Source organism: Salarias fasciatus, chromosome 19 (genome assembly GCF_902148845.1).
Source record: "Salarias fasciatus chromosome 19, fSalaFa1.1, whole genome shotgun sequence".
Lineage (NCBI taxonomy): Eukaryota > Metazoa > Chordata > Actinopteri > Blenniiformes > Blenniidae > Salarias > Salarias fasciatus.
Window position 1 is genome coordinate 3,767,051 of NC_043763.1, and position 20,807 is coordinate 3,787,857.

At 50.7% G+C, this 20,807-nt stretch overlaps 1 protein-coding gene across 3 annotated transcripts; it reads left to right on the forward strand.

Moving 5' to 3' along the window:
- The first annotated feature begins 786 nt into the window (after positions 1 to 786).
- On the forward strand, positions 787 to 18,697 carry ktn1 (kinectin 1). 3 transcript variants are annotated; one of them, XM_030116451.1, is made up of 36 exons: positions 787 to 1,029; positions 5,354 to 6,123; positions 6,231 to 6,386; positions 6,465 to 6,572; positions 6,888 to 7,018; positions 7,089 to 7,193; positions 7,614 to 7,754; positions 7,911 to 8,017; positions 8,182 to 8,326; positions 8,899 to 8,995; positions 9,095 to 9,279; positions 9,383 to 9,451; positions 9,545 to 9,582; positions 9,678 to 9,768; positions 9,887 to 9,955; positions 10,033 to 10,070; positions 10,157 to 10,247; positions 10,374 to 10,442; positions 10,731 to 10,768; positions 11,082 to 11,172; positions 11,254 to 11,366; positions 11,450 to 11,546; positions 11,687 to 11,727; positions 11,937 to 12,027; positions 12,581 to 12,667; positions 13,980 to 14,069; positions 14,155 to 14,241; positions 14,467 to 14,556; positions 14,642 to 14,734; positions 14,886 to 14,954; positions 15,116 to 15,199; positions 15,870 to 15,953; positions 17,220 to 17,303; positions 17,390 to 17,485; positions 17,595 to 17,705; positions 17,787 to 18,697. In XM_030116451.1, exons 2-36 carry the CDS (start codon positions 5,355 to 5,357, stop codon positions 17,814 to 17,816), a joined length of 3,885 nt encoding a protein of 1,294 aa, XP_029972311.1. In that variant the 5' UTR covers positions 787 to 1,029; position 5,354; the 3' UTR covers positions 17,817 to 18,697. The 3 variants fall into 3 exon arrangements, with proteins under 3 accessions (XP_029972311.1, XP_029972312.1, XP_029972313.1); XM_030116452.1 differs by lacking the exon at positions 15,870 to 15,953; XM_030116453.1 differs by lacking the exon at positions 12,581 to 12,667 and having other exon boundaries at positions 788 to 1,029.
- The last annotated feature ends 2,110 nt before the right edge of the window (positions 18,698 to 20,807 follow it).

Consider the following 20,807-nt stretch of genomic DNA (forward strand, 5'->3'; position numbering starts at 1 on the left):
AAAAGGGGAAAATCCACTCAGCAGCTGTTCTCTTGGACAAAACCAAGAAAAAATGAACAGATCAAGTCACTCTGATTTCTGGAACATGAAGATGAGTTCATTGCACTCCAATGACCTCCGCAGTCACAGATCTCAGTCCAGCAGAGCTCTTTTGGGATACAGAAGAATTTTACTTCCACATCATGGATGTTCAACCCACAAATATGCAACGACTGCATGGTGCGATCACATTGGTCTATAAACCTGAAGAACGTGTCCTGCATGATACCAAGAACTGATCCAGTTCTGAAGTCTGCTGGTCAAAGCAACGTGTGCCTGTAAAGTGCCTGATGAGCAAAAATTAGTCTCACAACAATCCATTAGATTTTTTTAATCACTTTTTGCTGAAAGTTATTCTGATTTTATGGAGAACAAAGTTCTCACTGATTTCAAGATTTATTTATTTTTATTCATGACATTTATGACATTTAATTACCTTTAACAATTCCTCTACGCTGATTGGTCAGTCCGTGCTTCCCTTCGATTCTGATTGGTTCAAAGGTGTGTCAATCATTAAAGTTGCCGCTCGTCATTGCATCGTAAGAATGAAGGAAAACTTAAACATAAAAGTTTAAATTACGTGTAGGGATGGAGTTATTATATACTTTATTTTACTTTTATGGATTAAAATTCCAAACAAATCTGACGGAAAGAAATCGTTTCTGAGCGGCTTTTCCTGGCTGCTGTATGATATATGAACCTATGGTGTGTCGAGAGGGCGGGGTTCCGTTTCCTCGCGTTCCGCACGGTGACTTGTGCGTGTCGGTGTGCCACGACTCACAAAACGAGCGTTCCTTCGCCGCTCCGCTGTGACCCGCCCCCGCGGACCAGAAGCGGCCGACAGTCTGTGACGGACGGCGCAGCGGAGAGCCGCGCAGCAGACAGCCAGGCAGGCAGGAGCGGCCCCCGGGAAGTCAGGAGTCCTCCGGAGTCACCGCGCGGCAACGCCATTTCACCGCAAGATACGGGAGCAGCTAACTGAAGCTACAGGTAGCCCACTTTTCGGGGATATGCGTGTTTATTCGCGGCGCGAGGGGGGCGCTGGTCCCGGTCTTAGCACAGCTTAGCTCCGCACGCAGGCCTGGGAACGGCCCTGGACTTCTACGGGAGAGCGGAGCGGCGGACCCGGTCGGGGGTTTCAGGGGAGAGGGGGGAGGCTGGGACGGCAGCCGGACGAGGCCCCGGTGAGGGGCAGATTGTACACGCCTCCCGGGGGGCTGAAGGAGAAACAAGTGTATCCCCGTCCGCTGCTTTTATCGCCCAACACTTCCTCTACTAATTGGATTGGTCGGCTAACGTTAGTGGGCTAGTCGCGCTAGCTTGCCCATTCATAGCAGGGGACCAACTTAGCCCCTCTTCCTCCCCTCCTGGGTGTATTTTAAACTCCTGTAGCAACTTCCCGTGGTTCAGATCACTGATCAGTGCTGGCCACTATAACTGTGTGCTACAATATCGACATGTGCGCCTCTCCTGTCTCTCATTTGACTGTTTTTTGCATGTCTTGGTGAAGTTGTCCCACACAGACCGGAGCTCCAGTGTGTATTCATGGACAGCATCTGTCCTGATGTAAGAGGAGCTGCCATGACGTGTCTCTGCTCCAGACCCAGCCTGCTGGGACATTTAGTACTCAAACCTGCGAACTGCCCTCCTTCTCTGGTGGAGGGGGATAGCAGTGTGTGTGTGAGAGCTGATTTCTTTCTCTCATATTTTTGCCTGAAACTCCAGATTACATCAACAATCAGCTCATGGCTTTATGTTCCAGCGTCCTGGTGATCTCTACATCTTGTTCAACTTTTAAAGTACTTTGTGAAGTTCCTTTAAAAGTCTCTTGCTCACTCTTTGATCTGGTTTATCTGAAGATAAGCTCTTATCACGTCTGCGTCCATCAAGTTTCCCTGTAAGAGCCTGTTGAGGAAGCGCAGACATCCCAGAGGACCTTTTGGAGTTGTTAATATGTACCGGTTGTGTACTTTGATGCTTTCTGTTGGTTTTATTACCCGTGTGCTGATAAGCGTGGGTTATAGTTTGCTGTCATCACTTCGTTGACACGTCACTGACGTCTCATAATTCATTAAGTTGACTGTCAACTTCCAGTCGACTCAATGAATTATGGATACCAAGAGGTTTGCAGAGTGTGAGGGGATGAGCCACTAATCTGTAGGTGATATATAAGAATGATCCTTCATATGCAACTATTAGTTTTATCATATAAATTCATCTTTAGTACAACTGTATAAAGCAGTTATAAAAATGTTTGTTTTGGTATGAGCACCAATAGTTTTTCCTTAAATCAAGATTTCTTTTACTCATAAGGTTTTAAGTGAACATTATCCTGGGAGGAGTAATTCCCCAAACCCCCAGGGGTTTTTCTTTTCCCCCCCTGTAGCTGATGTGGGAAAACTAATGCTACAAGTAATGTCTGGCTGATCTCGAGCTACAGAAGCTGTGCACTCAGCCACAGCAGCTCTGATTTTCTCAGATTTATTAATGTGCTTTTAAGTGACCTGTGGGCAGCTTAAAGATGTGGGCCGCTCCACTGTCTGTGCAGCTCTCTGGGCCTTCCAGTCATCAGGATCTGCTCCTGCCAATTCCAGTGGCCTGGCCAGCCAAGTGGGGAGATTCCGGGGAGCCAACAGCCCGAGAGGGCTTTGTCCTCCGGGCTCATTCTGATGCTGGGACAAGGCTCGGGCACCTTTCACTCCCAGGCCTGGAACTGAAAGAATGAAAGCAAGCAAGCCTCAAACTTTAACACCAATTACTCCACCCATACTTTACATGCCAGGTTGTAATGTCGCTGGGAGAGTTATATTGCGGCTTAATCAGGTCTGACATGGGAGTTTCCTGGAATATACAATGAAGCTTTAAAACATTTCCTGATTGGGTAGCCTCTGAAAGTTAGCCGTTTTCTGAACACGCTGTACTAGGAGTGTCTTCGTGTTCCTGTCTCATTTTGCATTGTGGCTCAGCAAGGTGGCGTTATGAAACTGGAAGATTGCCCCGAACGCTGACGTGGATGTGGAGTGCTTCCGCGCTGCCTTAACGTATGAATGACTTGTAGTATTCTCAGCTGAGTCAAACGGGGATTCAGACCAGGTTTCATTATGAAAACATCGTCAGCCAGCTGTAACAGCACCGGCAGATTTCCAGTCTTTGACAGCGCTGACGCGCAGACCTCTCCGAGGAATTGAAAAGGATTGATTTAATGTGGTCACCGTCAAACACACTCAATCAGCTATTAGGATCGGACAATCAGGTGGATTTGAGTCAAAGCTCTTCAAAAAGTGTTACATAATAAAACAAGAGGGAAAAAAATGTTTCGCAAATGTTACATAAGAAGGAGCTTTTAGTTTGCACTTGGAGGAAAGACACTGCGTTTTCACAGAGTAGAAAACAAACAAACCTGCACCCTGCATTTGATAAATCATCACACATTAAATGCTGCAGTGATCCTGGCATGTTTTTTTGTGTGTTGTGTGGAAGAATAGACATGATGCTACGGCACTAAGCCTGTCGGTGCTCAGGAAGCCCAGCAGTGGAAAGTTATTCTTAAATGTATTATCATGGGTAATCTGCTTAATCCAAATTACTAAAGAGGTCTGCTCTACGACACCGACTCCAGATCTTGGGCATCAGATGGGATTGTGCAGCGCTGCAGGTCACCCGCTGCCGGAGCCAGCATTGTAGTTCTGTCCCATCGTTTATCAGTCGTCTTTAAATTGAAGGTGCTGGAGTTGCTGTTTCCTTGCTGTGTGTTTGTGTTTTCAGAGATCAGCCTGAGCTGAAATGAATTTTACGCCCGTGTTTTGTCACATTCATAGGTTTTAATATTAATACTGAATCGCAGCATTGCCCCACGACAACTTTTACTGAAAAGATCATCAAACTTACTGAGTGAGCTGATTAAAGAGAAACGAATAAGTGCTGAAAAGAGAGCGTGAAGAATGAAAACTGCTGTCAGATTCCTGCCAGTTCTGCCCCAGTCCTCACTGTCTGGCTGAGCGGAGTCACATCAACACATCGCTCTCAGGAATGTGTTTGGCGCACACTGAAGTGAAGAAATCTCAGGTCCTCCTGACTGTGTAAACTCTGGCTGCAGTGGCCGGAGAAGCCCCTCTCTGGGTTCAGACCGGAGCCTCAGCCGCTCTCTCTCACGTCGGTGTATTTTTGCCTCCTGCAAATCCGTCCCGATACGAGTGTAGAATACCACCACCACGCCGTCGTCGTCCTTGTGAGGGCTGGAGGAGGGAGGGAGGCGACTAAATGAGACAGTCAGAGGTCGCCTTCTTAGCCTGCTCACCTCTCTCGTGTGTCCCTGACCTATTTTGTCCTCTTTAAGCCAACATGATCTAAGCTAGCAGCTGTTTTTTTTTTTTTTTTCCCCTCGATCCCGCCGGCGTGTTTCAGTGCAGCTCGTGTCGCCCATGTTTAAAAGGAGGCACCGCTGTCTTTCTGACCCTCTGTGGACGTGGCGAGGACGCGAAGCGGTGGTGCTGTCTAATTGGATCATATCACTCTCTCCCCTTTAAGCACTATTGATGCTCTGACACCTCCCCGCCCCCTCCCTCCCTCCCTCCCTCCCTCCCACACACACCTCTCAAGTCGCTCGCTGACTCCTCTGCAGCGGCTGACCTGCAAATGAGAGAGAACCATGAAGCTCCTGGTTTTCCCCTGAACCGGACCCTCGGTAAACCTCTTCCTGCGGACCGCAGAGTTCTGGGTGTGTCGTCTTATACCAGTAAATCTGAAATGTGTTCAGGCCCAGGGCCATTCAAAGCTTTATAGACCAGAAGATTTTGAATTCAATCCTTTGACACACAGCAGCAGAGATTGAAGCGCAGGTGTAACGGTCTCCACCCTCTTGGCGTTGGTGAGGACTCTGGACCAGGTTTTTACTGAGACCTGGAAACACGCCGTTACATGAGGAAGTTTCTCTAATTTATTTTTTAATTTATTTATTTTCTGCCGGTTTTAGCTTGTCATTTGGATGAAATCTGAACTGCTGCCAGATTGCAGAACTCGCGTTGGTTTCTTTTTTTTTTTAGATCACCTGGTGTGATCGCTTTCCGTCTTGCCTTCACTTTCACTTCTGATCCGTCACATGACGGCGTCACACCCACAAACCTTAACTCTCATCTCCCATGAAAACAGTTAAGAGAGTTACAGCCTACTGTTAATTTAAATTGAAAACTCAGCTGCTCTATAAGGAAAAAGTGACTCATGATTCACGCTCGTTCCAGAGTTTAATTGTAAGTCAAAAGCCGAAGTCCAAATCGGGCCCTGAACTAATGCTCGTTTCTGTGTTTTCTCTCCTCAGAATGGCGGTGGACATCTATGACTCGCAGTACCTGCTCATCCTGGCCCCCTCCCTGGTCATCGCCCTCATGTTCCTCTTCTTCTGGCTCTTCATGAAGGAAACCTCCTACGATGAGGTGCTGGCGAAGCAGAAGCGCGACCTCAAGCTGCCGCCATCCAAGCCAGACCCCCGGAAGAAGAGCGAGAAGAAGAAGAGCAAGAAGAAGGAGAGCGCCAGCGGAGGAGGAGGAGGAGGAGGCGGCGGCGGCGGCGGAGGGGAGTCGGAAGAAGACCTGCGGGATTTCGATTTGGCGGACGTGGCGAACAGCTCCACTCTGGAGGTGGAGGAAGAACCGGCGCCGGCGGTGATACCAGATCCCGACCCTCCGGCGCCTGCTGCCTATGTGGCTACGTCAGCGACACCCGAGGCTCCCACCGGTCTGAGGGAGAGAAAGAAGAAGGAGAAGAAAGCTGCCAAAGCTGCAGCCGCCGCTGCTGCTGCCGCCGCCGCCGCCGCCACCACCGCATCCTCCTCTGATGAACCCGAAGTCAACGGCTCCAAACCAGTCAGCCGCAAGACGGAGGCGCCGCTGACTGCTAGCAAGCAGTCCGGTCCACAGCTGGAGGCCCCGGTCCAGGCCCAGGTCCAGGCCCAGGTCCAGGCCCAGGTCCAGGCCCAGGCTCAGGCTCAGGCTCAGGCTCAGGTCCAGACCCAGGCTCAGGTCCAGGCTCAGACTCCTCCACAGACCTCTGGGAAGAAGAAGGACAAGAAGAAACAGAAAACAGAGCCTGGTCAGTCAAATGTCGTCACTTCAATGACTTAACGTCCAGATCTCCTCCATTCCCTCGTCTGCAGTCTGCCGCTGAGTGACACTCGTCTGCCTGTCTCGTCCTTTCAGTGGCCGACCAGCAGCCGGAGGTTAAAGCCGAGAAGGCGCCGGCGGCCGTCAAGAAGGAAGCTCCCGTTGTGGCTGAAACTAAAGCGGTGGACGGCGCGCCTCAAGTCACCACCGGCGGCAAGAAGAAGAGCGCCAAGAAGCAGAAGGCCGAGCCTGGTAATGACGCGCAACGCTAAAGTTTGTCACTCGAGCCCATGTTTCTGATGATGTGTTTCTTTATAATCCTCCGTCTAGTCGATGAAGCGCACATTTTGGCAGATTCAGCAGCGAACCACCAAGCGGCTCACAACAACGACGCGCCGTCCAAAGGATCCAAGAAGCAGAAGAATGAAACTGATCGAGGTGAGAGTCGGGTTACTGGAGGCCAGCGGCAGAGCAGCCAAGTCATTTTATGACAGCTTTCCTATAGTAAACAGCTTATCTTATCTACATTTACTCCATCTATTTCCATCTATAGCGAGTTGGCGGTGTGTATAGTGTCAATACACAGGTGGTTCGTAGTAACTCACAGCCATGGCTGCCTTACTGTTCGTCTTCCTTCCTTGTTTTGTTGCTGCTTATGATCGCGTCGTCAATCACTTTGGAATGCATCGACCTGTTTGGGTGAAGCTTTATTGCCGGGCTGACGGTTTCCTCTTCCTGTTTGCGGCGGAGCAGAGAACACGGGGGTGAAGCTGAAGGAGCTGCTGTCCGGCCTGTCCAGCCTGACGCTGTCCGAGGCCGAGGCCGTCAGCGTGATCGCCCTGCTCCGGGAGAAGAGCCCTCGCGCCCTGGATGCCTGGCACAAGGTGAGACTCCAGTGCGGCAGAGTTGTCCCGACGTCTGGTCTGAATGCTTCACCAACGTGTCGCGTCTCAGTCCGCAGCCCGACCGGACCCGGCGGCGCAGGAGCGAGAGAAGCTCCTCACAACCCTGCAGGAGGAGGCCTCCATCGCCAAGGACAAAGTCAAACAGCTCAGCCAGGTCCGACTGAACGGCGGAAGCATAAACAATTGTCGCGGGATTATTTTGATGTTTGTTTCTTTAGCCGGTTTTAAAAGTAATCTACAGTCTGTTAAAGTGTATAAAAGCATCAATAGCAGCAGAAATTCCTCTGTTACAGACTTAGGATTGAGTGAAAGGATGCAAAGCCCCTAAAGTCCAGGGCTTCCTGTTCAGTCCGTGCGTCGTTAACACGCTAATCTGACTTCAGCTGAACCGACTCCAGCTTTTCATCGGGGATCAGTCCTCCGCTTCAGTGCAGAGCAGCTCATGGATGACAGAATCGAGCCAGACCGAGCGCGACGTGCGCGAACGCGTCCCGAGTCGTCGGAAAAGTGAAAGCTCCTCATGCTGTTTTCTTTCTTTCTTTCTTTCTTTTTTTTTTTTCTTATGGGTTTCCAGGAGCTCCAGGTTGAGAAGCAGAAAACGGGCCGAGTGGAGGCCATGATGAGAGAGCAGCGCTCGGCCATGGAGAAGGAGCTGGGGGGCATGCAGGCCAAAGCGCAGGGCAGCTACCAGGAGCTGCAGACCATGCAGATCAAAGTAAAGCAACGTTCGGAGTTGTCGTCCGATGTGATAAATCTGCTGCTGTGGGGTTGGGGGAAGTGCAGCAATCTGAAATATGTGATGAGGCGGAGGTTTGGGCATTTCTCCTGGAGGCTGCACGGAGAGGAGCTGAGACGGACTGTTTGTGTGCAGTTTCAGCAGGTGAGGGAGCAGCTGGAGAGCCAGATCAATCGCCTGCAGCAGGAGAACGGCATCCTGAGGGACGCCGTCAGCTCCGCCACCAACCAGATGGAGAACAAGTCAGTGTCACACACACACACACACACACACACACACCCGGAGTGACCCACCTCACGACGCAAACTCCATTACCTCTTTAACATTATCCTCCATTACATAATCTGTCTCTCCGACGGCGCGCCGTAGCGAAGCGTGTTTTCTGACGCGCCGCTGTGCCCCGCAGGAATTCGGCCGAGCTCAACAAGCTGCGCTCGGAGTACGCCGGCCTGATGAAAGAGCTGGCAGACAACAACGGCAAGCTGCAGCAGGAGGAGCACCAGAGGAAGTCGCTGGAGGTTAGCTACAAGCAGAACGTGTCCCAGCTGGAGGTACGCTAATCCAGATGCGCCGTGTTTGTTTGGCTTCCTCTCACGAGGCGGGGAGGGAGCAGAAACCCGCGCCGCGGCTTCAAATGCAGCCAGCGGGTGTGGCAGCGTCAGCGGGGAAATGGGAGGAGGAGGCGGCGGTGGAAGTCCTGCCGAGGGTTGTGGGAAACAGAACCTGAGCCGGGAGACTTTTGTTGGCTTTGGAAGCAGGAATGTTGGAGCCTTTTGTGCTGTGCATAAACAGCTCTCTTCCTGCTAGACGCTCAGATCGGCCTTTCCTGTCCTGCCCAGATGAGCGTTACTGGATGGAAATTGAAGTCGTCTCATATGAGCAAAAGCAGCTGAAGGTTTTAGTCAATAAAAATGTGGCGAATTCCATAAACAAGGATGCTTGGAACAATATCAACATGAACTCCTCAGGACAGGCGAACATAAATCACAGAGAGCAAACAGAAGATTTCCTCCCAGTAGAAATCCTTTTGATAATTGGTTCAATAAAGAAAAATAGACTGTTGAACGTCTGTTTATTCCGCTTTGTCACACACTCATTCTTGCGTCTGTCCGTCGGTTTGCAGGCTCAGCTGCAGGACGCTAAGAGACGCTGGGAAGAACTGCAGAACTTCCTCCACACGGTCAACGCAGAGCGGGAGAATCTTCAGGGCGCCAAGCAAGGTGACTGAACACAACCCAGCAGCAAACCTGTTCCTCATCGGGATGCGTTCAGTGACTGGATGCTCGTGTGTGTGTGTGTGTGTGTGTGTGTGATGGCAGAGCTGCACAGCCAGCTGATGGCGATGGAGACGGAGATGAACAACAAGAACAAGGAGATCCAGACTCTGCACGGCAGCCTGACTGACGCCATGGTCTCCAAGGAGCGGCTGGAGCAGAGGGTGATGGAGCTCATGGAGATGTCCAAGCACAGCATGCCGGACGACTCGGTGCAGGCCCGGGTGCAGGTGAGGCTGCACAGCATCCTCACACACACACACACACTCACACACAGATCATGTCTAACATGGACAAATGATGCCGACTGATCGTCTCTTGTCTTCGCTCCAGGATCTCGTGAATGAAAACCAGGGTCTTCAGGTCCAGAACGAGAGCCTGCAGGCTCAGATCTCCTCACAGGTACATGTGACTTTACCTGCATGTGGCTGAAAATCAGTGTGTGACTCATAACACACACACACTCGGCTGACGATGGTTCTGTTTCCCATCCAGGCCTCACACGTCTCCCACATGGAGGAGCTACAGAAGCTGTAAGAAAAACCTCCCTCTTCGCACCGTGTGGTGGTATTAAACCGGATACCACAGGGCCGGACGGTAACGTCCACTTGCACCTCTTTCTGCACAGACTGGCGGAGAAGGAGCTGCAGCGGAAGAGTCTGGAGGATTCTCTCAATGCGGAGCGGAGCAGCGGGGCCAGCAGGGAAACCAACATGCAGGTACAGTCAGACGAGCGCCGGCTCTTCCCCGGCTCTTTATACCAACACTGCGTCGGTGCGTTAGCCTGCAGGAATGTGCCGCCGCGTGAAGAGAAACCTCCCGTCTTTTCGTCCGCAGGCGCTGCACAATGAGAACGGGTCCCTGAAGGCAGAGATTCAGAGTCTGCAGGCACAGATTTCTGATCAGGTCAGCCGTTTACCTTGACTCTTCCTCCCGTCTGTCGGTCTGTTCCTCCTCTTTAACGCCTCCTCTCCGCTGTGCAGGCTGCATCCCAGATGGCTTTCGATCAGTTTCAGCAGAGGTGGGTTTTTAAAAGCAGAAATACGAATCCGTCGACCGTTTAACATTCGATGACTAAATCGTCTTGCTGTATCGTTTTCCGCGCAGCATCCGAGAGAAAGAGGAGAGCATAAAGACTGTAGAGGGTCTGCTGGAGAAAGGGCTGATCGAGGTGGCAAATAAAAAGGAGGAGCTCAAGGTGAGGGATGGAGAACCTGTGAAACACGCTGAGTCACTCACAACCAGCGTCCTTCAAGTGACGCTACCTTTCAATTTCTGCATTATAATCACAACCTCTCATGAGAAAAATGTTTCCCCGATGCAGACTGTACAAGAAGAGAACGAGGGTTTGAAACAGGAAGTGGAGAACTTGAAGAGGAGAACAGCAGAGCAGGTGAGAACTGATAAAGTTTGAAGCAGGGGCGTCGAACACGTTTTAGTTCAGGGGCCCTACTGACTTTTACATTTAAAGCAAAACCACAATTACTTCCTAAAATGACAAATCTCATCATAAAGCCAATTTTATTGATACAAAATACAGTAAAATATTACAAAAAAAACCTGCCGGATTGAAGCCTGTTCCGGGCTGTTTTTGGCCCACGGGCTTTATGTTTGACACCTCTGATTTAAAAGATCTATTAAATCATTTTTGAATTTAACTGATCATTCTTTCTCCTTTAAGGCGTCGTCGGAGTCAACAGTGGATGAACTACAAAGCAGGTGAGGTCAATTTGTGTATCGATCGAATTCACATTTCCAGTGTTAAAAAGCTTTTTTTTTTAGCTTAAATCCGTAACTCTAGGCTTCTCTAGTGGCTTCAAGCGTGAGCTCAGATGTGTAGCGACAGACGCAGGGCGTAATTAGATGTTAGCCGTGCTGCTCCCTCCTGGACGCTCCAGAGACACGCCCCTCCTTTAATGTCAGCGTTCAGCTCCACAGACTCTCCATTGTTCAGCGCCCTTTTGTCGTAGCTAATGATACACCCTCCATGTGTGATCTGTGTAATCAACCATCACTTCACTCCGCCGTCAAGGATCCAAGAGAAGGACGAGCAGCTGAAGTCGGTGGAGGAGAGTCTCCGGGCGGCTCAGGACAGCAGCTCCGCCAAAGACGAGACTGTCAAGGTGCGGGAGGCGTTCTCACATTCGATCCTGCTCTTGTCTGGACTCCCGTCTGATGGTGCGTTTGCTTCGTTCGCCTCGCAGGCCCTGGAGCAGCAGTTGGCTTCCCTGCAGGCAGAAACGGAGCAGCTGAGACAGAAGGAGGCGGCGGAGGAGCCGACCGGCTCCGGCCCTCAAGTCCAAGAGCTCCAGACTGAGTAAGAGGAGCGCGCACATCCACGGCACGTTTTCCTAACACGCCCTCTCAGCCCGGGCTGATTCGATGCACGTGTGACCGCAGGCTGACGGCGAAGGACCAGCAGGTCCAGAAGCTGCAGGCGGAGCTGGAGGCGCTGACCCAGGAGCTGAGCCAGAAGGCGGAGCAGCTGAACCAACAGGTTGTAAATCTCCCCACAAAGAGCCGAGCCATCACCTTTCCTGCTCTGAACCGGACTGTCCTGTGCTGCTGCGAAGGGCGGAGAGCCGTTTGTGTTGAGATTGTTTTTTCTTTTTTTTTTCTTTTCTCCTGCTTATACAGCAGTCTCACATAGGAGTGCCAAGCCCGGAGCTGCTCACAGCGTGAGTAATGATGGAAACTATTCCACAGATCCGCCGTGAGACGATGAAGTCCAGTGAATGACACCAATCCTGTGTTCATTAGGGAATATTAATATTCAGTCCTCCTAATATTTAGTCCCGAACTTCATCATTTCACGGCCGATTGCCGCGCGTCCACGTTTCGCGCTCCTCCGCCGCGCTGACTGTTTCCCACGTTGTCGGTTTTCCAGGTTGACGGAGAAGGACGCCCAGCTGTCCGGCCTGCAGAGCGAGCTGGCGGAGCTGAGGGACTCTCTGGAGCTCCACAGGAAGAAGAACAACGTAGGTTCTGACCCAGCGCCCGCAGCCCCGACCCGCTGCCGTCTGTGTGTGTGTGTGTGTGTGTGTGTCGCCTCCGAACACTCCCTGCTCTGCTGCGTACATCCATACACCCTGTCCACCGGCCTGCCGCCTCAAGCTCCACTTTTACTGTCTTTCTTCTTAAACCCCAGAAAGCAGTCCTCGGTGTTTTCTGTCCGACCTGACGATACACATCTGTACTGTTTTGATTTGGATTGCGTAAGAGGGCTTGAAGCCACGAGCCGTGACTGTTTTAGCAAGCTTGTTTGTGCTTGTGGGGGATTCAGAGCATTGGAAACTCTCAGATTTTTTCTGACGTAGCTGTATTTCTACTCTCTGGATTGAAAGTTTTTAATTCGACAGGAAGTCTCTGTGATCCTACATGTTGTGAGACTTGTTCTCGGCAGTCGGAGCATGGGTGGAGAGCAGGAGTTCAGTTTGTTTTTTTTTTTTTGTTCGAACTTTACCGTCACTGACTGCATTTTCCCCCGAGACTGCACTGAACGTAGTATCTCTCTGGAACTGACCAAAACAGGAGCTCCGGGAGAAAAACTGGAGTGCAATGGAAGCTCTGTCAGCCACCGAGTCCATGCTTCAAGGAAAAGTCAGCAAAGCCGTCAAGGTTCGACCCCCCCCCCCCCCCACCTCAGTCTGCTTCACTGTAGCTCCGATCTGATGCATCCTCCCAAAAAGCTCTTTTTATTTGCCATAATTGAACCAGCAAGACTTTGTTTTTTCCCATCTTCCTCCATAACAACGCTGCAAACTCATTTACCTCGTTTCCCCTGCTCCTCTGTGTTCGCCCTTCTCCAATTGGCTGCTGTGTGCTGAGCTCTTCAACTGTCCCACTCCCCTCCCGCCTCAGACTATTCATTCGATTTGCCAATTACTGGTTTCTTCCCTGGACATTTTATGTATTTCTTTCTCCCCGTGGCTCCAAGGCACAAAAGATTTCCCACAACCCCAGAAGCTCCGGCTGATGCTTGGAAATGAGTGTGCAGTGACTTAGAAACTCGCTAGATGTCATCAGATTAAGATCCATGGCAATCATCGAGCCGTTTCCTGTCTGTCTGTTTTGTGGCATGGCATGTTACCCCTCATTACGCTTTCATTCTTTCAACATCACCACTTAATCAGGAGAAAATCTGTTCGATTTGGAAGTGATCGAGGCTGTTTGATGAATCTGAAGAGAAAAGTAATTTCTTTTTTTTTTAATGTTTCTGAATGCTCTGTTCTCGCCTGAGCCGCCTCTTGTTCCCCATCAGGACAAACAAGTGTTTCTAAATGTTCGAGCAGGTCGGCTCGCAGATGCATCCTCTTTTAGGCTGCAGTGTGTGTGTGTGTGTGTCTCTACATTAGGTGAGGCGGGACACGCTGAACCGTCGGCGCAGCAGCTGCTCCTCTGTCATTTGAGTACAGTAGAGTGTCTTATCGGAGCCGAGCAGGGAGTTCCTTGGCAGCTGCTGCGTACCGTCAGCGCTCGTCTCAAAAGCCTGCTCCTGACAGTCCCTTCGTGGGAGCGGCGGTTCGACTGCCAGCTGGATGGCGTTGGGCGTCGGTTCCGCCCTCGGGCCGCAGAGTGACAGTCCACAGCGCGGCTCTATTGTGGGGCGGCTGATCGCTACCTTTCTTTAAACTTCTGTGGCACTTTTATGCAGACTGAAGTTATTTGTCGTTAAGTGAAAGCTTGAAAGATGCTCTGAATCCACGCTCCCCGACACTTGATGCTGAGGTTTTCCGCGGTTGCGGCGGGGCTAATCCCGCTGCCCTGAAGTTACGCTGCATGAATCCCTGCTTTGACTGGAGCGGCCTCGCGATGAGACCGTCGGCAAACCGTTCGGACGACCACTGGCTCTCCTCGTCAGTGGATCTGATTCTTTAACCCTCGGTTCTCGGCCCGTCCTGTTTCACGCTCCGCCTCCGTCCTGTCGCAGGAGAACCAGACGGCGCTGGCAGCCTCTCAGGCCGAGTGTCGAGACGTTCTACAAAGACTGCTTCCCCACGTGCCTCTGCCCTCCGAGCAGGTAGGACTGAACTCGCCTCCCGCCTCACGCCTCTCGGAGCGAGCGGTTTCTCTGACGCTGCCTCCCCCCCCCCTCTCTGCATCAGGACCATCAGGAGTGGCTCCAAAGATTTGAGAGAGCAGCAGCTGAATCCTCCGCTGCACAGTCCAGCCCTGCATCAGGTGACTCCGAGGTAAAACCCTGACAGACTCTCTACAGTCCAGATCAGCCGGCTCAGGTCTCGGTTACCTTGTAGCCATAGCAACGGTTCACTGTATTTCCACTTTTCCATCAAGGATGTGTTTTTTTTACTCATGAAGCTCACATTACTCAACCATTCATCAAATCAGTGAATGTCTGGTTGTGTCAAGATATCACCCACCAACTTCAACCACAGCGAAAACTCCCCTTCCTGCAGGAACTGACCGAGAAGCTGAGAGAAGCCGAAGAAGCCCAGAGGATTTTACAGAAGGACTGTGAGACGTACAAGAAGGTGTTGGCCGAGACGGTGAGTCTGGCGCCGCCGTGCCGTCCTGGACGCTGTCGGTAACTGAGTAGCGCTGAGCCTTGGCTGCTCCCGTTGCGTCTGACAGGAAGGCATCCTGCAGCGCCTCCAGAGCAGCGTGGAGCAGGAGGAGTCCCGCTGGAGGGTGAAGCTCGAGGTGTCGCAGGGCGAACTCCGAGAGGTAGCTATTCAGGTTCAACTGGAAATCCCAACGCGAAAAACTGTACTACAGGCCGGCCCGGATCGTCCGGTGTGTCTGGATGTGACGCACGTCAGGATAACGGCGGCCGGAGCCGCATGTTGTATGACGGAGTCTTTTCTCTTCACTTCAGATGAGCCAGAAAGTCGCCGGTCTGGAGCAGGAGATCGAGAGACTAACTGATGGCGCTGAGCTGGAAAATGTTAGTTCATTATACACACACACACACACACACACACACACACACACACACACACACACACACACACACACACACACACACACACACACACTGAACAAATCCTCAGTCTATCCTGTCCAACCTGTCGTCCTGTTTGTCTGGATGTTTTTCTTGTTGTTCAGCTGAGGAGAGAAAAGCAGCACTTGGAGACCGAGCTGGAGCGGGCGGAGCAGCAGAGCGCCACCTACGTGTCGGAGGTCCGAGAGGTGAGCAGACGCCGCAGTTCACCCGTGAGCCTCGGGCGCCGTTTACACGACTACGCCTTCAAGTGAACGCACCAAACTTTAGATCCGTTCTGGGCGTCCGTTTACACGACGACGGTGTGGACGGCAGAAACCTTCATTTTATAGTGATTAAAGTTGTTTGAAGTTTACTACTAAAGTTACTGGAGTTACTGCTATCTTTATTTTGTCTTATTATGTTTGAAATGAACGAAGGAAGCACAGCTACTTGTTACGCACAGCGCGTGTGAGTAGACGTAACAGCGTTTTCGTCCAGGGCGCCGTGACTCTTGGTCCATATTTCCAGCGTATTGAAACGTTGTGGTGTAAACGAGCCCTCAGTCGTGTCTGGGCTCCATCGTGTGACTGGTGCATGTTTGTATGAGCCGCTCATGTGAACACACCCCTCACTTTATGTGACTTAGAACAACATATTATTTTGTCAGTGGCGCGGCCGGATCGGCGCGTACCACTGCGTAGACCGGGGGTGTCAAACGCAACAGCCCCATGATAACTTTCAAATCTAAGCTTTTCGTTGTCATGGGATGAAAACGTCTACGTTGAACGCGTTTGACACCCCTGGCGCAAGTGTGTGTGTGCTGTCCCGGACCGACCCCACACACACCCCCATTAAACATGTTGAACTTAATTTCAGCTCAAAGATCTGTTGACTGAATTGCAGACCAGGCTTGATGGCTCATATACAGAGGCTATCAGACAGAATGAGGAGCTGACTTTGGTAAGCGGTGCTCTCCCTCTAGCTTAGCGCTCCCTCTCAAAGCCTTCCTCCTTTACCTCTGGTGGCGGCAGCACGGGCGGGGGGGGGTTCTCCTTCCTCTGCACAGCCGTGGGTCATCATTTGTAACCTCTGAAGGTCCCGAACACTCCAGACTGAATGATGACTCACCCTCATGCTCACAGTACTAACGCTGCCTCCTCTCTTACCTTCGCACTCCTCTCATATCGCTCTGCTGCTTTTCACACGTCTAACGAACGGCTCGCCGCTCATCCTTCGCTCTCTGCAGGAATCTATGCAGCAACTCACTCGTCAGCCCTCAAACAAACTGTTTTGTCTCATAGTCCTTTGATTAAAGCGCTGGATACTTCCTCCGGAGTGTCGCTGTTTCCAAACAGTCCTCACCATAAAAGGCGCTCGGAGCTGTTGAACGTCTGTCGCAACGCTGCGCTGCAACAAGCGATTTATGGAGCCTGCAGAATGACGCGCGTGTCGAGGCTTGTTCGTGCAGTCGCAGATTTGTAGGAGCTTAACAAAATTTGTGCACGTGTAATATGTTTGATGTGAGACTTATAAACGTCTCTGAGTTTACCTCCAACTCAGGTGAGTCTCCACGTTGGCTCTTTTGCAAGTGGGTTTTGCAATAACAAAAAGGTTTTTATTGCACATGCAGTGGATTGTATTCAGTATTTTTCCATTCTTGCAAGACTTAGAAAAAGAAAAAACGTTTCCTGTAAGTCCAGACTGAGGGCACGAGAAGCCCAGACAGCAAACTCCACTTGTAAAAATCCAGCCGAGCGAGGAACTCATGACAGCTGAAGGTAAAAACAGACATTTCAGGTCTGAGTAGATTCAAACATATGACACAGGACACACATACATGCTGTTTCATGTGTGTCCGTGTACATGCACGCCAGTCGTCTGCATGCACGTAGAAGTCATTTCCCCTTGTGTAAAGCCTCTGTGTCAGCGCGCCATGAACCACCGTGCGTCTCACGGTGTGTCAGACATCATCAGAACACACATGCCCCGCTGCAGCTCCACTTCCTGTTAGGATTCACCTTCTGGCCCATTCCTGTAGCAACATGCCCGCACCAGCGCACAGCTGTAGTTCATTTTTTTCCCCAAAGTAGGCAAAAGCTATGAGATCGCTTTAGAAGTGGGAATGAGAACTTGATCGAAGGCATCCGATTAATAATCATGTAGTGAGTTCCTTCATAAAGAAGCGGTGCTGAGCTGCGTGTTGGTGAATGTCTCTCTCCGCCGCAGTTGAAAACTCAGCTGACTGAAACGCTGTCGAAGCTGGAGGCCGAGGAGAACGAGAGGCAAACGGTGGCTGGAGACCTGTACAAGGTAAAGACGGGGAGAAGAAACGGCGGCGAAGCTGGAGCTGCATTCCAGAGGAGTAACGAGAGGAATCCGCTGCTTCCTCCCTGCAGGCGCAGCAGTCTCTGGACCTGATCCAGGGGGAGCTTTCCAAAGTGACGGACAACGCCGACGACCTGATCGAGAACAGCACGCTGTCCTCGCAGAGAGTGAGACAACATTCTTCACTCACATCTCGCTCTCGTCACGTGGCTCCTTCCGGAAGCTTCAGACAGGAAGTGGTCGGTGTGTCTGAAGCAGCCTCTGTGTCCCCGACAGGAGGACATCGACAGAAAGGAGAAGATGACTGCAGGCCTGAACCAGACGGTCAGAGAGCTGCAGCAGCTGCTACAAGCCGTCAGCCGGCAACTCACTAAAGGCCAGGAGGGGGTAAGACCACCGGCGGCGGCGGCGGCGGCGGGAGACGGTCCCTCGCTGTGATCCAGAGGCTGACGCTGTGTTTCCCAACAGGAGGCCGACAAAGATCTGCCCAAGGTATAGTCGGAGGAGGGCCGACGCCCACGTCTGAGCTCCGGTCTGATCACTACCGCATCACGCCATCACGTCACACCCCGCCACCTCTCCCCTCCTGACCTCTGACCTCCGCCACCTCTCCTGTACTGTAGGCAGCGTCAGACTCTGCACTGGTAAAGCACTCGCAGGCAGAAGTTACTGTTAATTCCACAAACTCCAGGCACTGTACACACATACACACACACACACACACACATACACACACACACACACACACACACACACTACTCCACTCCCACCACATTCCTTTTCTTTAGCAGCATCTCCAGTTGATTTTCTTCATGCAGCATCATTTGTATTCATGTGTGGAAACCATTCCTCTGTTCTTCAGTCACGTCCTTCTCGATCCCGCAGTAGTTTTCTTGTCGATGCCAATTTCCAACTCCACTCAACAAACTTTTGGGTTTTCCAGTCCTCCTTTCTTTTCTTCTTCTTCTTCTTCTTCTTAACTTAAAGATGTGTATTGTTTAAATGTACCAGTTAGGACCTGCTGAAATACACTATGTCGTTGATCCGTCTGCCTCCTCGTGAGAAGAGCGTCGTCGTCGTGCATTCGTAGATCCGTGCACGCCCCGTGGCTCGGAGCCGGGCGGGAGAGGTCACTGCGTGACTGGAACTGTGGAGAGATGCGTGGACACGTTGTAGTTGGAGTCTGTACTGCAGCTCCTGTGTCAGCAGTGTAGAGAGTTTCAGTCCTCCTGCAAACTACCCTAGGAATAAGCGTCCCATATCATCTGTAATCAGCACTCGCTATTCTGTTGCTAAATTCATTAACACTGAAGATTTTATTCTTTTTGTAATGGGTGATGTTAATAAAAGGGATGCTTGATTAAAAAAAAAAAACCTGTCGTCTGGCTGCACTTCTCTCTTCTGACCACAGCGGGGCAGCACACAACCTTCAATGAAATCCCAAATTACTTTGATTCCCGGCCTTGAAAACGCCTGAACGTGCACATGGGAAAATGACACAGCTGTGCCTAATGTGGCTTTTTTACCAGCAGCTGAATTCAGCTTGAAGATGCACAATAAACACGTTTGTCACGCAGTGGTGTGAATCCAGGTAAGTGTTTTGTTGGAGAAGCTGGATTATGGAACATGTGAGGTGTGTCCAGTTTCCCGTGGCGTTACATTACAGTGTAATCCCTCAGAACAGGAGTCGCTCGCTCTTTTTCTCTCAGCCTCAGAAACGACCAAATATCCCTCTTCAATTCGAAGAGAAGACAGAAGTGACAATCCAGATCTTGAGCTATTTAAACTGTACTTTGATGCTGCCGTAACTCATTGAATAAACACTTTTACTGAGATTTAAATACAAGTTACATCATGTAATCTGTAAAACACTACAGAGTACACTCGGGAGTGTGACTTGGATATAAATTGTGCGTTCTCATAAAATATGGATTTGCTTACAAGGGGTTGAACTATATATTTTATTTCAAATTAATATAGTTTTTTTTGTGTCTGTTTTGTATATGTTTTGACATGTCTGGAACAATTAATCAACAAGACCAAATTTGACAGGCAATTTTGTAGCCTACATATTTATAATTCTAACAGAAAATTCCTCTCCATTTCAACACTAGTCTGTTTGACAGCTTATGTGCAGTAATATTAGAAATGGGTCAAATCCATCAAATGCCTGCTGGTGACGATGCAATTGAAATCACGTAAAGTATTTTTAAAGAGTTTTTTTAGTCTTAACAGTCATTTTGGTTGAGATCTGAACAGAAGAGGAAAATCTTCACCTCTCTGTGTGTAAAATGCTGCTTTATTGACTAAAGCACATTTTTACAGTGGGTAAAAATGCCGTTTTCTTTTAGTATTCTGTTTGAAATCCATTTTTTCCTGCCGTCGCTGGGCATTAAAAGGTGGCGTTCTGTTTCCTCCCTGCACTGAAAGCTGCTCTCATCCGTCGCATGTGAAGAGGCCTTTGTGAAACAACGGGCCTGTTGTGCCGGCCGTGGGGTCACGTCAGGAGCGCCACCAACATGGGCTCAGCACATTCCTCACATTCTCCCACTCTGTCATGCTGCAGTCAGCTGATTGGACTTCTAGCGTTTACCTTCATGGAACCCTCGCGACGACACACTGGCCGCTGTATCCTCCGCGCACAGAGAGCTTTTCACGGCCCGGGCCCAAACTATATTTACACAGTTGACTGTGAAGCAGACACATGACCCTGTGGTCCTCCTGCAGAGCTCGCTGTAAGGTTTTCACACCTGCTGTACTTCTTGGAAAACCTTCATGTACCTCCCTTTATTTTGAAACAGTGGTGAAATGCAGGAGAATCCACTGATTGGTGCGCCCGAGGTTACGCTGACACACAGTCTGAGGTCTAAAGCCTTCCAGAGAGCAGCGGGGAACCTAACCGGGGGGGCTTTGTGTCTCTTTTGTCATCGTTGCTCACGCTCTTACTCTGAAATGAGTCATTTCTCCGGCGCTGGGAGTCCTCCCCGCTCCGCATGCTTCTTGCCTGGTAACATTTGACTCCTCCTCCTAAACATAGACTCGACGGCAGCACAACTTCAGCAGAGCAGCCCCACTCCCTGCATCTGCTCCCCATCAGTGTGGTATGTGCTCCAGAGCCTTTGATCCCCCCCACCCCTCCCCAACCCAACCCAAGCGTGTGTGTGTGTGTGTGTGTGTGTGTGCTTGCAGAAGGGTGAGTCAGACAGATGTAGAAAAGACTGTTCCTACACACAGACAATGGCCAGTGGATGAAAGCAAAGCGGAAGGAGGCCGTGACACAAAAGAGCAGTAAACATTGATTAGAGCCGAGTCTCCAGCCTGGAGTTACGGGCCTAATGCAGCTTGATCCTTGTGCACAACTGCTCAAGAAGCTGAGTTCACTCATCTGTGCTATTAATGGACAAGTATGTGCAGCTATGAACAGAGCCAACAAATGCCAACTACTTGACTTGGATTGCTTACAAATGAAAAAAAAATAAATGCCCGTCT

Excerpts from the sequence above, each read along its gene's own strand:
- ktn1 (XM_030116451.1), top strand. The coding sequence starts at position 5,355 with ATGGCGGTGGACATCTATGACTCGCAGTACCTGCTCATCCTGGCCCCC. Across the intron at positions 10,071-10,156 it reads TTCGATCAGTTTCAGCAGAG|CATCCGAGAGAAAGAGGAGA; the intron begins GTGGGTTTTTAA and ends TTTTCCGCGCAG. Across the intron at positions 10,443-10,730 it reads AGAGGAGAACAGCAGAGCAG|GCGTCGTCGGAGTCAACAGT; the intron begins GTGAGAACTGAT and ends TTCTCCTTTAAG.